General features: G+C 36.4%; 1 protein-coding gene across 1 annotated transcript in view; it reads right to left on the bottom strand.

The window, feature by feature from the left end:
* The window catches only part of cog6 (component of oligomeric golgi complex 6), a 78879-nt gene that overhangs the window by 55189 nt on the left and 9966 nt on the right, over window positions 1-13724 (bottom strand). The window contains 4 exon segments of the mRNA XM_046863178.1: window positions 1449-1542; window positions 1857-1927; window positions 2027-2109; window positions 4944-5055. Of these exon segments, the coding sequence (XP_046719134.1) occupies window positions 1449-1542; window positions 1857-1927; window positions 2027-2109; window positions 4944-5055 (360 nt within the window).

Here is a 13724-nt window from a genome sequence, read left to right as displayed (position 1 = left end):
TACGAGTCCCCTTAGATGTCTTAAGTGTGAAAAGATGCACCTTAAAAATCATATGGATGCTGGAATACCAAATAATGAGCAATTCCTCGAAAATGTATTGGTCAATGGTCAAGTGTGTTCAAAACAAGCAAGACACTCATAAACTATCACAAAACATAAAACCAGTTGTTGATTGTCCAGGCAACACTACGCATTATTAAGAACCGAGTGTCTTTAAGCTTTTCGACTGTTTTAGTCAGAAATATAACGTTTTTATTGTATTTTGAGGACTTCACACTTGTTGTGTGAAATCGCTTATTGAGGGGAGGACTAAATAAATTAAAAAACCTGCATTTAATATGATCCTTGTTACTTTTTAAAAATATTAAGGTATTAGTAAGGTATACTTAAAGGTATGGCTTTGTAAATACCATGCTGCATTAAAGGTACACCGTAATACTAAGGTTATTGTTATCGCCTACAATCAATATATTTATTCAGCTATCACTCAGTATATTGATCAATGATCTAACATACTAGTTGACAACTTTTTTGCAAGCATTTCCCTCCATTGTTAAGTGGCTGCTTCTCAGTAGGACATTTGTAAGCTATTAGTTGTGACATTTAGGCTGCACAGTTCTGAGCTCAGCAGGTCTATGTGTCTTTCAGCAGCAGTAGATTCTACACAAGAGTGGCGTTTCAGTGCTTCTACTTTGTACAGCACAATTCTTGAAAAATTCACTTTTGACTGAATATTGCATTTTAAAGCTACCGGTGTGGTCTTTAATTCATTCGCATGCTCTTTATGATAAATATTCTCCTTTACAGCACTGTTCTTACTTCCATTCCAATGCTATTGAAAATATTTCATCAGCTGTAGTAAGCGTTAGTGTGAATCTGCCACCATGTGGTTATTGTGAAGAACAGCAATTTGTAGGTGAGGCATATTCATAGGTATTCATTAAAATTTGTTTTGAATAATTGACACATAAAATATGTTTGATCACAGGAATTGAAACAAAACTGGTATAGAAAATGTGTCCATTTGCCAACTCACACACATTTCTCACACTATTTACACTGACCAGGCATCATTTTATAGCCACCGATCAGGCAAAACATGGTAAACACCTGACTAATAAAGTGTCTCCTCCTTTCGCTACCAGAACAGCCATAACCCATCGAGCATTAACAGCATTAACGCCTTCAGTTATTTGACCTACAGGGGCTCGTCTGTTGAATACAACTAAAACTTCTCTTCACTTTGAAACCAAAATCTGTTCCAGCATGACAATACCCCTGTGCACAAACTCCATGAACATACCGTTTACATGGGATGGAGTGGAAGATCTTAAATGACCTGATATAGAGCTTTGACTAAATCTCTAATGAACACCATTGGAAAGATTTGGAACACTGACTGAACCACAGGCGTGAGTATGAGTGTATATATCTGTGTTTGTACTCACTTATAAAGAACAGGCCGGTCCTGTAAAGCCTCCATTGCTTGACTGAGCACAGGAGGAACATCACACGTCTCCTGAGTCAACCCCCGACATTCATCTATGATAAAGCATGAAAAGGAGTGAAAGACCAGGCGAGAAAAAAAAGAAAGAGACACAAGCTTGAGTGAGAGAAATAAACAATCGATATGACATAAAAAAAAAAAAAATGGTGTATTTGATTTATAAGGAAGAAAACACTACCTTTATTAATGGCTTTTCATTTTATTAAGAACAGTAAGTAATTAGTCAGTATTGGTCTGTGACTCATTTTTATTTTTTTTTCACTCCCTCACAGCAGCTGTCACGATCGCAAAAATGTGTCACCTTTCTACAATCGTGTTTTAATGTGCATGTGCGTGAACAAACACTCACTTTGAGTCCAGCGGTACAGCTGCTCATACGATGTCTCCTGCAACACTGCCATTTGTTCCATAATCTCAAGTCTGAGGTTATAAAAATAAATAAATAAATAAATAAACCAGGACAATAAAAGAAAGTTTGCATGTCGAAGTCAAAGTGATTTTTCTCTCTCGTTCTCTCACCCTGCTGTTTGCTGGTTGGTCCTCAGCAGAACCTTCACATCTTCATGGATATTCTTTGCACGATTCAGGGCTTTAAAGAAATCCTGCATCCCCCAAAAAAAATGTACACTGTATTACAGACTCTGACTCGTGCTTTAGCACTTAATACACTGTGTGCACAATTATTAGGCAAGTGATTATTTCGACCATATCATAATTTTATCCATAAAGTCCAAACTTGAATGCTTATTGGACTTAATGCATATCAGGCGATGTGTATTTGTGTAACGAGGGAGGGTGTGGCCCAAGGAGATTCTTCTCCTCAGGAAAAATGGGCCTTTAAAGAGTCAAAGACTCTAAAAAGTCAAAAATTGTAAAAAGTCTTTCACAGGGATGCAGCACTCTTGAAATATCTAAGATATTGGGGGCATGATGACAGAACCATCAAACGTTTTGTAGCAAATAGTCAACAGGGTCGCAAGAAACGTGTTAAAAAGAAAAGACGCAAATTAACCGCCAAAGATTTGAGAAGCCAAATTCCACAACTGCAACCTACCTGGAATGTCAAGAAGTACGAGGTGTTCAGTTCTCAGAGACATGGCCTAGGTAAGAAAGGCTGAAACCCGACCACCTCTGAACAAGACATATAAGTTGAAACGTCAAGAATGGGCCAAGAAATATCTGAAGACAGATTTTTTAAAAGGTTTTGTGGACTGATGAGATGAGAGTGACTCTTGACGGACCAGATGGATGGGCCCGTGGTTGGATCAGTAACGGACACAGAGCTCCACTTCGACTCAGACGGCAGCAAGGTACTGGTATGTGCAGGTATTATTAAAGATGAGCTAATTGGACCTTTTTGGGTTGAAAATAGACTCAAAATCAACTCTCAGACCTACTGCCAATTTTTAGAAGACACTTTCTTCAAACAGCGGTACAGGAAAAAGTCTGCATCTTTCAAGAAGACTTCACATGCATCAAAGTACACCACTGCGTGGCTGGCCAGTAAAGGGCTTAAAGATGAAAAACTAATGACATGGCCCCCTTCTTCACCTGACTTAAACCCTATTGAGAACTTCTGGGCCCTTCTTAAGCAGGAAATGTACAGTAAAGGTAAACAGTAGACCTCTCTGAACAGTGTCTTGGAGGCTGTGATTGCAGCTTCACAAAAAGTTGATTCTGCCCAGATCAAGAAACTGACTGACTCTGTAAATGGAAGGCTTGTGACTGTTATCGAAAAGAAGGTTGGCTATATTGGTCACTGAGGTTTTCTTTTTGAAATTTCAGAAATGTTTATTTGTAAATTTTGAGTTTGTTTATTATTCTCACTTTAACAGGTGAAAATAAACAAGTGAGATGGAAAAATCTTTGTTTTTCATTTAGTTGCATAATAATTCTGCACACTAATAGTTGATAATGGTGTACATGTAGATATTCTCTTAAGAAAGACAAAACTTTGCTGGTTTGCGGGTTTGTTAACATTTTGGATTGACAAAGAGCGCTGTAGTTGTACAATAACAAAATAATCCTCAAAAATACAGCTTGCCTAATAATTGTCCACACAGTGTATAATGAAATAAATTCAAAGTCAGCAGTTATTTCAATCCTACTATTAATTCCTAAATAATATTTTTAATAAGCTAGTGTCCGTGCTCTAGTTTGGTTACAGCTGTATATGAAAAATAAAAGGTTACAGGAAGATACTGTAATCAGTGATGGGATGGTGCGATGGTCTTCCCACCCTGCAGTTTATTATTTCATAACAGCACATCATAAATAGTTCCTCTAATATCTCACTGAATTTAGAATTGTGAGAGAAAAATTGGGAATATTATATTATGCCTATGTTTAAAATAAGAGTTTTTGCTGATGTAATGATTAATGTAGTTAATTACAGGAATGGATGTGATGTGTTTACTGATCAGGAGATTGTCTCCCTTGACCTGTGTTTAACCCTGTGTGGAAACCATATAGCAATTATAGATCCATTTGGTTGTCATTTTTATGGTATCACCTCTGGCCTGTAAACACCAGAAGAAGAACAGATAGCAGACAATTTCCACGACGCCACCGATTACTTTATATAAGGATAACGTATGCCTTATAAAAGTTTATAGTCTATAGTTTGTTGGCAGTGTTTCCAATGTTTCCTCACCAGACCCTTATTTCACTTGAAATGAAGGACTAGTTTCGTTACACAGAATCTGAACAGACCAAAGTACTCAGTTGTGAACACTTTCCTGAAATCTTACTGACGTCCACAAAACATTTCTTCAAAAAGGTATTAAACAAATGCGTCCCTTTACAGAAAATAAAATCACAATATTGAAGATTCTTTTTTCTCTTGTGTAAGTGATGTACACGTTCCTGTAAATCTGCTGTTACTGTACAACCAATATCCTATTCCAACAAACCTGTCATTTAAATGGCAGCTGCAAGTACTGTCCTTTTGACCAATCAGAATTTAGAATACCATAGCACCATGGTGTAAAGGCATTACCTAACAACAAACACACGGAGAAGTTACTGTACATCCCAGCCAGTGATTAAACAACTGTGTAAAAGTGAGAAATAGCCACCAGATACATTCCCTCACATTTTACAAACATTTCTTAAATGAATAAATATTGTGTACTTCATACAGTAGACACCTGGAAATCACACCCATATTTATTGCTCTTCCTCAAACTGTTCCAGAAAATTGGAAGCACACAATTGTTTAGAATGGCTCTGTATGCTTTAGCATTAATATTGCCCATCACTGACACCAAACCTGCACCTTCTCAATCAAAACCAGTACCTGAACTCTCTAAAGCTCTTGTAGTTAAAGGAAAAACCCACAGACATGCTTGACTAAAACAGGAACAGGATATCCAACAACTTCACACAGGGATGAATGTTCTGGTGTCCACATACGTGTAATGTATTTGAAAGGTACCTCAGTGATGGGGTCGTCACGAGCGTAGCGTAAAGTGGCCATTTCTTCACTGTTCAGCTGGAATTTGGAGAGAAAGACCTGGGCCACCTGTGCTCGCACCTCCAGACTGTGACTGGAAAAAAAGAATAGACGTGAAATAATTACGGCGAGTAACAGAGCTGAACAAAAGTCACAAAAAGTCAATAAGATTAGGCAAATTAGTGGTGTTTTGGCACAGGCACAGCACCGATTATTCACAGTCAACTTCAATTAGCGTTAAATGTTCAATATGCAAAGGACTCTCCGTCCTCTTTATTCACTGGAACAGGACTGCATATTGCAGTTATAGTGCTGTACAATGCAAGTGATTCGCTTATTAAAACAAAATGTATACAAAATTGTCACAGCTGGAGAATAAGTGGTTTGGCATTATTACAAACAAATCAGTGGCAATATAAAAATGAAAAATATATACCATGTTACTACTTGCATTACTGTTTACACTGCAAAGACTCTCAGTGTTCTAAACTTCAGTACATTTATTGAAATTCTACTTTGCTTTTCACAATGTTCATGCCAATGTGAGCACCAACAAAATTCAAGCACCTTTAAGTCAAACCCCGAACAATACAAATGTGCCACTAGATGGCAGTAATGGTCTTTAAAAAAAAAAAATTCCACTTTGCAAATTTCACATGAAAATAAGAAAAAGGAGGAAAAATTGCAAAGAGAATAAAAAATGACAAGTACAAACAAGCATGAACTTCCCTGTAGTAGAACAATAGCTGAGCTGTAAGGTTCTCATGGGAGAACCGTTCTCTTCTGCAGCCTCTTTCCATTACTCAGCTGTCTTATTCTCACCACTTCTCCTGACATGACATCGGCAATTTGATTTACAATCCACAGCACAGCATGATGAACAACTAAATCATGCTGAAGTTTGAATAGACATCATGTTCTGCTGACTCTCAAGGGGCAGTTCCACAGGGAAAAGGGTTACAGAATGGAGCTGCATTCAAAAATGATAAAAGCATCTCTTAACTGGCTGATTTAGAGAAATCCTCAGTGCTAAAAATTCATTGCGGGGAATGGCAATAACATAAGTTAGAAAGTCGTGCACTAGGCGTGTAACAGTACACAGAATTCACGGTTCGGTACGTAACTCACTTTTTAAGTCACGGTTCGTTTCAATTTCGTTAACGGTTAAGGGGAAGAAATGCAAAACATAAATCTGCTTGTCTTTTTACTACAAACATTTTTTATTACATTTTTAACCTACTTGGTTAAATAAAATATAATTATTGTTTTATTTAAAAGTACATAAATAAATCAATTAAATAGAATAAATCAAATAAATGCAATGCACTTTATTATATATATTTTTTAAATTGCATAATCTATTAAATTGGCAGAGTTTAAGTAATTAAAAATTTAATTAATGGAAAACATTTATTCAATAGTTTACATTTGCTAAACTCATTAAGGTAATACAGATGTGCATATGTGTGTGTTTTACATTTAATATTTAATTTTCTAAAGATGTTACTTATTTCAGCATACTTTAACAAATGTCTTTATTTCTACTATCCTTCCTTCCTTCCTTCATTCACACGATATGCGGAATTGTCACGATTTTCTCCTTTTAACAGGAAAATGAATCCACTTCGCTAACGTTGCTCAAAACAACGCACTAGAAATCGTATTTTCAGTACGAAGTGAGTAGCCACAGTGACACTGCATTCTGTGTTCACTCAAGTTTCTTTTTTATACCCTTTGGTATTGTTGTGTATGTTTTCAAGTTTAATAATAATTATTAAATAAATCACAAAAAATTCGAGGCGGAGACTAAACAAACTTGCGGTCAAACAATATGTTCCTGAGATTTTACATATGTTCCTCGCATAAAAAGGACTGCATTCGGTACACGTGCACCGTTACACCCTATGGTGCACGTATGTTACCTACTACAGAAAGTGGAAGCAGTAGTCGAGTGTTTTGACAACTCTGATAAATGGACTTGTGCAGTGCAGAACTAGAAACAGCAAAGTCAGGTTAAACATCTAGTAGTAAATATCCTCTCCGGACTAAACATCACTCACAACTGAACAGTTGAACATCCCCTAGTCTTTTTCTAATCTTCAGCTGTCGAGTTTCTGCGAGTCTGTGCTCAATGCAGCCCCAGAATCCTGTTCTGGTATCCGATGTGATCCTCAGCTGTTAGAGCGCATTCACCTCAGGGTTTATTGTGTCTTGTGTTCTAAGATGCTTTCCTGCTGAAGATTGTAAATATGACTTACTGTAGACTTCCTGCCTACATTACATGATTGGCTGTTTGGGAAAAATATGGTTTTATTCAAGTGGCCAGTGAATGCCTTTATCCTATACTGATATCTAAACACATTCATATTTGGCAAGGATGGAGCAATTAGATTTTGAGTTATTTTTGATGGATTTCATATATAAGAGCATAACAATTAAGTGTATTTTATTTATTTTAATATAATTTTAATAGTGTAATAGGAGACTAGATTTATATATATATATATATATATATATATATATATATATATATACACACACACATACATATACTGTGTGTGTGTGTGTGTGTGTGTGTGTGTGTGTGTGTGTGTGTGTGTGTGTGTGTGTGTGTGTGTGTGTGTGTGTGTGTGATCAAATATGGATACAAATTCTGTGTTTCCTGTTCTATACAGCATGTTTGTATTCCACAGTTGCAGTCTGCCAAACTGGTTTAAACTCAATTACCAAACCAAACCGTTTACGACTCACAGAGAGAAGGAAAAAAAAACATCCAATTAAAAATGACAAACAAAAGCAACTCTGGCTGGGACATTTACAAGCAATAAAAAATGATTCTCTAATTCAGCTTTATCAGAGAAACACAAATCTGCTACAACAGATAAATTACAGCACAATTACTGTCTTTATCAATCAGCCAACTCAGTGTCCTCTAATATTTACCATCAAAATCCCACATCGCTTCCTGTCTAATGACTAACTATGAAATGGCTTTACACAGGTATTGGATAATGCTAAATCACACAATTCTTTCTTGATAAGAGAGATAAAGATCTGTATGTAGATAGTGAGAACTTCTAAACTTGTTCACAAAGTGAAAGTGTTAAAAAAAAGAAATACTCAAAACTGAACACTGACAAGCAAAAAAAACCCTTAAAAATCAAGAAAACAGAACAGGAATTTGCATTTAAGAACATTTTGTCCTCACCAAATAATCTTCTGTCTTTTCCTGTTGAAACTCTGCCCTGAAGACTTTTCAAACATACTAACTGTTACAAAGAGCTGCCTGCAGTCATGCCTTCCATAAATAATCATCTGCTTACAAAAAGCTCTTAAATGATATGAAATGTCCTGCATACTATTCAAATCTGTGTGACTATTTTGCCATGAAATCAATAATATAGTAAACGTAATCGCACATTTTTCTCTGTTCTAAATGTACCTTAAATGAATACTTCAATGTTTCCACACGGACGGTTTAAATTGCCGGATGTGTGCATCATGATTTGAGACTTGCCGAATCAGTAAAACAAATGCTTAGTGATTAAACATTATTTTTGGTGGAGATAATTTTTGTTAGAAATGTGTGTTGCTTTAAAGGTTTTAATTTCGCCTCTTTTTTCTTTATATTTTTCATCAAAATGGTCAAACAGAAATGCACGCTGCATTAATCGCGCGTTAATAGAATTAGTGCCGTTCAAATAAATTTGTGTTACGCATCCATCCATCCATCTATCTATCTATCTATCTATCTATCTATCTATCTATCTATCTATCTATCTATCTATCTATCTATCGAGAGAGAGAGAGAGAGAGAGAGAGAGAGAGAGAGAGAGAGAGAACCTTCTGACCAATTGGATTTGAGAATTTTGCAGCACCTGTAACTGTACATGAGATTTTATCACAGGGAACAGAATGTTTCAGATGGAACTAGTCATAAATGTCACATGTTGCCATAAGTCATTATAATGGTACATAATTAGATGGAACAGAAGGACAGCTCCTGAGGGTAAGAGTGTGAAGACATGTTCTACCTGTATGATGAGTATCGTGTGTTAGCAGCTTAACAATGGGGTAGTTTCAAATCCATGCTGCAGCCTGTTACCTTAGATTAATCCTTGCTGCTGAAGCATTAGGAAACATGTTTACTTGGGGTGGAGAGAAAGGAATAGATAAATGTACTGGTAATGTTTAGAGCTGAACTAAAAAAACTTCTATTCTGAAAACAGACTCACCCAGATGCTGTTTTGATGGTAATGGCAAACTAGAACATTGTTCCTAAATCACCCATAGGTAAATCATATCACCGTCACACTTATCAAAGCATTCATAAAACCCTTATGGATAGGGGCGAGGTCATTCTGGAAGAGTCCATGTCCACTAAATGCTTTATCACTGAATAAAATGATGGGATTCATGTGCAGTGCTCTTTCTCTAACAAACCACAGCAGAAAACGTCTACAGCATACAACAGCCACCAGATCCCTTCCTTCTTGTGGTCAAGCTTATGCCAATTTAGTTTTCCCACCTACTTGTTAAAAACCTGCTAAAGGATCACTCGTCTGACAGTCAATTTCTTCCACATCTTGCTAGAACAGTGCATGTTTTTTTTTTTTTTAAACCAATGAACGCTCAGTTGTGCTTCTTTGTTATTTGTAATTAGGGGTTTACACACTAATCTATAATTTCCTTCTTTGTGGAATTATACTAAATGCCCTTAGAGTTTTAGAAATGCCCATAGAGTTTTAGAAATGCCCTTAGAAGTTTCCCACTGTGGGCCGAATAAAAGTATATCTTCTCTTACTGGTCACACACTATATTAGGGGCATAACGATACACAACAATGCCAGGGGTATAAAAAAAAAAAACTAGAGTTAGCACAGTGTCACTGTGGATACTCGCTCCATACTGAAAATAACATTTGTTTTTGCTCCTGCATTAAAATGCAACAGCGCTAGCACTATGAATATAAAATACAAGGTTTTTTCTTTGTCACAAACATGGTTATATGCAGGATACAACTTGCAGTATAATGAAAAGAGAATCCATAGACACTTCCTGGTTAGCGGCTAACAATAGCGCAATGGATTCTTTAGTGTTTTATGTCAAGCTTCAAGAATTTCTCTTCAAAGGAGAAAATCCTGATAATTCTGCATATCTGAACACACACACACACGCACACACACACACACACACACACGCACACACACACACGTACTATCCAAAAGAGGTCAAACAAATGTAACTATTTAATAAAAAAAATTTCCATTAATTTAATTCAATTTAATTGATTTAATTTGTGCCAAAATAATTAATTACTCAATTTAATCAATATAAAAAAGATTGTATTATATTGTATTATAGTATTGCATTAATTTGATTACTTCTATTTTTATAAAATATTATTTGATATATTATTTAACAGGCATTTTATTTCAAACTGTTTTAAAAATGTAAACTGTTCAAATGTTGATGATCACAAATATTAATAATAAACTGCATTATTAAAAAATGACAAGAAGTTTTATGTTTACATTTCTCCCGAACCGAATCTTGTGTTTTCCATTACACCCCTACTGATATTTCCCATCATCTTTGGCAGTTTTTTCCTCACATACTGCATTAATGATTGAGACGTACATTCACTGTGGCTTTTCGACCCCAATTTCCAGCCCTATGCGGTGCTGTATTTCCCGTAGATCTAAATGCAGATTAGTATTGAAAACACAGCCATGTGTTAGTCAGTACCATGTGGCAGAGAATGGAAGGAATACATCACTAAGCACGGTTAGGGATTCCTCTACCATCATTTTTAACACTTATTAATGCTTGTCTCTTTGAAGCTTTGATGATTATAAGCCTGGATATGAAGCTCACTGTTCTGCCTTACAGCTCAGACTTTCATTCTGGGCATGAGATATTATTTTGTCTCTGTTTCTCTGAGACACACAGCATTATTTAGGTCTGGAACTACCTCCGGCACTGACTAATATGACTTCTACTGTTTTTTTTTATTTTTTTTATTTTAGTGTAGGAGTTATTGCTTGGCATGCAGAGGGGAAAAAATAAAATGGCACCCCAACACACTATGATAGTAAAATCATTAAGAAGACAACCCATTAAATCTGACTGGAATGAAAATAATAGGAAAACAAAAAGGTTAATAAACCTGTCTCGCAAAAAAAAGAGTGTAACGTATAAGATTGCACACACAACTCGATACACTTTTAATGAATGTGCATAGTTATTGACTTTCATTTAATGCTTCATAAACGAGGCTTTGCAGCAAGGAAGCGTACATTTATTTGGCAATATCGAGTGTGAGACAGAGAGAATAAAGAAAGATGCTTTTGAGGGATTACCTTAAACCTTTAAAAGGGTGTAACACTATGGCAGTTCTCACTCTGAATATACCAGTATAATGGTTTATGCCCAGTTATTCAATCATAAGATTTAATAAAAAAATAAATGCAATCACTATACTCCCTGAAATAGTCCAGATGCACACCACTTCTCTCAGCCAGATGCCCTATGGACCGTTTTTGACCAGCTTTTCTAAAAACTCCCCAAAAAGCGCACAGTTATTGTATGTATATAAAGAATAATAACACCTTGGATATTCAATCAATGGACTTTTAGTTTTAAAGACTTTGGGCCAAATTGACTCAGGATCTTGAGCCAGAGTGCTTAAAATGCTCTTGTGTGCAGAACTAATTTCTTACATTACAAGCCCCTAATTCCAAAACGTCTTTAATGAACTTGTAATGGAGTCTTAAGCCATTGATATGCAGTTACTGAAAAGATTGAGCCAGAGAGAGAGAGAGAGAGAGAGAGAGAGAGAGAGAGAGAATAGGAAAAAGAGTACACAAGAGAGCATTGCTATAATGAGTCTGAAAACAAGTGAATAAGTATCAATATTTATTTAATTAATTTCTTAGATTTTTGATTGTCCGTAATAATAACCAAAAAAATTATAAAATTATAATGAATTTAAAGGGGGAAAAAAACGTTGCCGTTTTGTTTGTTGTTAGTTTTGCATGCTGTGGTTACTTTCTGTTATTTCAGTTAACTTGGCAAAGTGATACTAAACTGTAATGTGTTCAAAACCTGCTTCAGCTGTGCTGAAAAATAATTGCACACCTTAGATCGTTTGCCAACCAATCAGAATCAAGTATTAAACAGCGCTATGGTGTAGTCTGCTATGGTGTCTCAGTGCGACTATAAATGTGTTACTATGGTAACAGTTGCTTAATAAGGCAGCACATTCATTTAGAACGGTGATTAACCAAAGGAACATTTTGAGCACACGTCTTTCAGCCAATCAGAATTGAGTATTCGGAGAGATCATGGTATAATCTGCTATATACTATAAATAATCACACACACACACACACACACACACACACACACACACACACACACACACACACACACACTCTCTTCTTCACACTGGTTCTATCTTTAATTTCAACGTCATATATAAGATTGAGGATTGCAACGCTCCTTAACAAAGGTCCAAGGCGGACTTATTAAATGATTATAAAGTCATGCGCCAGTGGTCCTATAGGGTGTTTAGTAAGCCATCTATCTCACAAACACACATCCACGGCACAGCTTATAAGATGACATTTTATTAATCTTTGGCTTGCACAGGACCAAACCTGCTGTAAAACCTTCCAAAACTTTATTTACAAAACCCCACTACACAGATTTGTCTCTTCTTCATCCTGATACATTCCCCCTGCCTGTGCTCACGCTTCAGTGTGCCTGCTCGCTCGTGCATCCTCAATCCAGCTCAGATCACGGAATCAATCAAAGGACTGGGACATGAGCGGCCTCACGAAATGTACTGGCTCGTCTCCGATACTCTAAACCAGAGGTAAGTTTCTGTGACCAGCCAGATCCCTGATTACAAACAACATCTAGATTGAACATTTCAGGTTCTTCCTCTATCTGTGTACCTGTTTCTGAGGCACATAAAGCCAAGTTAGATTGTGTTTGCATTTCCCTCACTGCAGCAATAGAACAAAAATGTGTCCATGCAGCAATTAAAAAAGAGAGAAATTTGCATTATTTATAACACTAACTGTAAAATCAGTACATTTAGAATTCCTTGTAAGCCATTGATGATTCATTGTAAATATTTCTATAAACTCTAATGATGCCTTTATAACTTATAAAAACGTGTACCATAATTTCTGGACTATTAAGCGCACCCATATATAAACCGCACCCACTGAATTTTAAACATAAATAAGCCGCACCTGTCTATAAGCCGCCGTCTACACACTAAAACTAATGAACTTTACACAGGCTTTAATGAAAGAGAGTGTCTGTTACACGGTGTAACAGGTGAAATATGTTGTGGCTCTTTTAGGAGCAGAGCGGTATTTTGGGAACAGCCTGCCGCCGCTTTCTTCCGGTATTTCTGCATGTGTGCAAGACCGAGGAATATGTCCTCATTATTTTCTGATGCTCTTTTCTATGTTTCTTTGACTAACCCGTGACGTTGTTGCCAAGAAAAATAAAAAAGCACGAGTTTTGGAAAACTGTCTGTGCTTATTTGATTTCTGTTGTAACTGGAGTTAGTGAGCTCTCCCTTCACCCAGACTCAACGCGCTACAACGGCTTGTATCTAAACAGTAGCCAACCAAGAAAGTCATTGTTCACTGTCTTCCTCCTTCCTTTCACAACTATTTCTCTCAGGAGTTTGGCATCGTCGTGCGTTTAAAAAAACGTTTTTTCTCCCGATGCCGTGCAGCT

This window comes from Silurus meridionalis, chromosome 12 (genome assembly GCF_014805685.1).
Source record: "Silurus meridionalis isolate SWU-2019-XX chromosome 12, ASM1480568v1, whole genome shotgun sequence".
Lineage (NCBI taxonomy): Eukaryota > Metazoa > Chordata > Actinopteri > Siluriformes > Siluridae > Silurus > Silurus meridionalis.
Note: the sequence above shows the minus strand (reverse complement) of the source record. Positions and strands in the feature narration are given on the sequence as shown.